The sequence below is a fragment of the Carya illinoinensis genome, chromosome 1 (assembly GCF_018687715.1).
Source record: "Carya illinoinensis cultivar Pawnee chromosome 1, C.illinoinensisPawnee_v1, whole genome shotgun sequence".
Lineage (NCBI taxonomy): Eukaryota > Viridiplantae > Streptophyta > Magnoliopsida > Fagales > Juglandaceae > Carya > Carya illinoinensis.
In genome coordinates this window covers 34,175,519-34,179,077 of record NC_056752.1, presented here as the reverse complement: position 1 = coordinate 34,179,077, position 3,559 = coordinate 34,175,519, and the positions used below count along the sequence as shown (strand labels likewise).

At 36.7% G+C, this 3,559-nt stretch overlaps 1 protein-coding gene across 1 annotated transcript; it reads left to right on the top strand.

The window, feature by feature from the left end:
- The first annotated feature begins 1,328 nt into the window (after nt 1–1,328).
- LOC122315816 (chaperone protein dnaJ 20, chloroplastic-like) lies at nt 1,329–3,243 on the top strand. Its single transcript, XM_043132007.1, has 2 exons — nt 1,329–1,905; nt 2,871–3,243. Exons 1-2 carry the CDS (start codon nt 1,408–1,410, stop codon nt 3,018–3,020), a joined length of 648 nt encoding a protein of 215 aa, XP_042987941.1. The 5' UTR covers nt 1,329–1,407; the 3' UTR covers nt 3,021–3,243.
- Nucleotides 3,244–3,559: the final 316 nt, after the last annotated feature.

Below are 3,559 nucleotides of genomic sequence, written 5' to 3'. Positions count from 1 at the left end.
CACAGTGCAAGGGGGTGTGTTGCAACGTGTTGGTCTGGACTGGCTGAAAAAAACTATCACATCCACTTTCACTTAATCCTTGGTTAGGGAAAACATAAACATAGTGTAACAATCGAACACTATGATGAATTGCCAGCAAGGGGTTGGCACTGGCGATGGTGCTTGCAGGCCACGTGCCACAACTGGAGAGAAGAGAATAATTGAGTCTTGAAAATCCAAAGTCGTTGGCTTCAAAACTGTCGCACATGGCGGAAGAGAACTCTTCGAGGCGCACGTGTGGCTTTAAATGAGCGGATTTCTTCCACCAATTGGACGATCAACACTTGGAGAAGTTGCTGGAGGGACGCGTGACGGCCCTAAATTGCTGGAAAACAGTAGATCAACAAGTGATGATGCTAACTAAAAAAACAAAAAAACAAACTCGAAATAGACAATAATAAATAGAAAAAGATAAACGTGCTATTATTGTGATGTATTTATAACTACAAGATATTTATCTTATTTGTATATGACAATATTTGTGGCAATATAATATAGACAATTGATGTAAAAATATATAAATGACGTACGAAACTATTTAAATTCATGCGATTTTCTTATTTAAACAAGTTAATGAGTTCATATTTTAAACTTTTTTTTTTATACATGATATTAAATACTTGAATTGCATTATATATGATCTTTAGTATTCTTTATTAATAATAAAGCACTCGGGTGCTATTTGTAGAGTGAAATAAAATGATTTTAGATGAAAATTGAAAGTTAAATAAAATATTATTAATATTTTAAGATTTAAAAAAATTAAATTATTTATTATATTTTATGTGTGAATATGAAAAAGTTATAATGATATGATGTGATGTGATGAGATGAGATGAGATGTAATAAAAAATTTTTACTATTCAAACTAGATTTAAAATTATCATGAATTATCCGATTTAATTAATTGAATTACCTGATTAATTATTAAAAATAATTTGTAATTATTAAATAAATAAATAAAATGTTGGTATTTTATTTTTGATAAACTAATATTTTCCTTATCTCATATTTATTTAATTTTTTTTAAATAATTACAAGACAATTAATATTTCTCTTTCCTTATTTGAACCATACCTCCTAAAAAAGCAACAGTCCTATTTCTATTCCAATTCTAGTTGAATCTATTCCACCCCCTTTCTCTTTCTGCCCCCACCCATGATCCCGACTTGCCCACAACTCTCCGATACAAAAATGAACCCCACTTTGAAAATTCAACGAAAACAAAAATAAATCTTTTTGAGAATAAAATCAAACACAAAAAATTAATAACGAATAAATAAATAAGAGGTGAACATATAAGAGGAGAGAAGCTACAAGAAAAGAGAGGACAGCATCCCAAATCATCCACACACACGGCGCAAAGCAATGCGTTGCTACGGCTTTACACCGATTCAAGGAAGCGACTCTCGCCTCTTCCACCTCCCCACCACACGACTCATAAACATACCCAATTCGAATTCCCGGTTTTCCTTTTCCCACTCCAGTTTCTTCACCTCCAAACTCGTATCCGCCACCTGTATGCCTCCCGTGTCGCTCAGAACCACGGCCAGGGCCGCCGTCAATGATGGGCTGATGACAGAGGAGGCCGCCGCCGCCTCCGGTTTGAGCTTCTACGAGCTCTTGGGCATACCCGAGTCCGGATCCTTGGTCGACATCAAGCAGGCGTACAAGCAGCTAGCCCGGAAGTACCACCCCGACGTCTCCCCGCCCGGCCGGGCCGAGGAGTACACCAAGCGGTTTATCCGGGTCCAAGAGGCTTACGAGATCTTGTCGGATCCCGGAAGGCGAGCTCTCTATGACAGAGACTTGGCCAAAGGTCTCCACCTCGCGTTCTCGGCTCGAAGACAATACCAGAGCAACGAGGTTTGCGTCTCTCTCTCTATGGGATTATTTTAATTTTTCTTTAGATGGTTGGGTTTGGGGTTCAGTTCATTGAATTCACTTCTTTCAATTATTTATATTGCCATCTTTGTTCATTTGTGTTTCTTTTCAATTTTTGTACGGATTTATTATTGGCGTTGGAGTTTTGGGAAATTTCGGAAAATGTTGATTTCAGCATGCATATAATTTACTCATCATCGTTTATAAATTCCTCAGCCGTGTCTTAAAGAATTTGTCTTGTTCCCTGCTATCTCTTTGTTGCACCATTAAATTGGCAAATCAGGCTTTCAAATATTAAAAAAAAAAAAAAAAAGAAGCATGAATGGCTCTGCATCCTTCACTATGATATCTTTGTTATTGGTATGCCTGATCAGAAGAAGAAATGTAGGACTTCTGACTCTTGTTGGTTAATCCTAAAAATATTGTTTTTTTAACAAGATAATCACCCAACTTTGTTGGGATTTCGTTCTCAATATTACTTCTGATATTCTTTAATTAAGCTGTTAATTCTTAGGTTTGTCATCTTCAATATTTCTATTTCCTTTGAATCTACCAAACAAGAATTTATTTTTCGATTATGGAAAGCTACTTCCTCCATCAATCTCATGAAAAGCTTGGTTTAGTTCAGTGCAGTTCACTGGATATTTTGAAGCATGGCCATTGGCCATGGTGCTTATGGTAACTCATAGATTATAGTTAGTTGTTTAAAAATGGTTGCTTTCTTAGCTGCCATTAAATTTACGATCTTTCGGTTCTTTTTGCCGTTCTGTTTTCTTAGTATGGCCCTGGAAGGGAAAAGGGTTCCATCTTCTTCCCTCTATTCTGTAGGCTCTCGTCATTTTCTCGTTTGCTACTAAGAACTTGTGTTTGGAAATTAGTTGTTGGGCTTTCCGACTCTTGTTTTTACTTTATTACCAATATTCAAATCAATTTTCCGTGATGATCAGGGAATGGAAGAGAGAGGTGAGTGGAAGAACCGTTGGCAAGCTCAGCTATCGGGGCTAAAGAGAAGAAGCATGAACAAGGATGCTGATGGAAATTTGTCGTGGGGAGCTCGAATGCGCCGGCAAAGGGATGAGTTAGCGAATGAATTATAAGTAGTTTTTTTCTTGTAATTTCAATGTAAATATAGCTTCTTACCTTATAGAACATGGTTAATGTTGAAGGGGATATAACTTAGCATTGGGAAAAGATTTCCAATAGAACTTTAAAAGAGAAAATTTTAGTAGTTTTCTCCTTGACCACGTGAACCAAATATATTGTACATAATAAGACTTCTCATACTTGGCATAATCAACTGTCTTTGTATATGGTTCTTAATTTTCTCCCTTTTCCTTTAAAACCGCCCTTTGTTGTGTATTTCCTGGGTTGAATTCTTCTCTTAACATTGTTTAATTAAACACGTTTACGGTGATTATGAGCACTGTTTACATGGGATATTCCATTCAATACAGAATCATTCCCCAGTATTATTATATTCCTCTACCTTTCTAATCTTGCCTATCACTTCAGCTGCAAGGTTGCCTAATTCAATAGCCTGGCTCAAGTTGTAGTGTTGATAATAGAAGCAATTGTAGGATATTAAGACTGTTCATCCGGAGCCGGGTTTCTTCCCGACCTGGTCTGGAACCCCCGG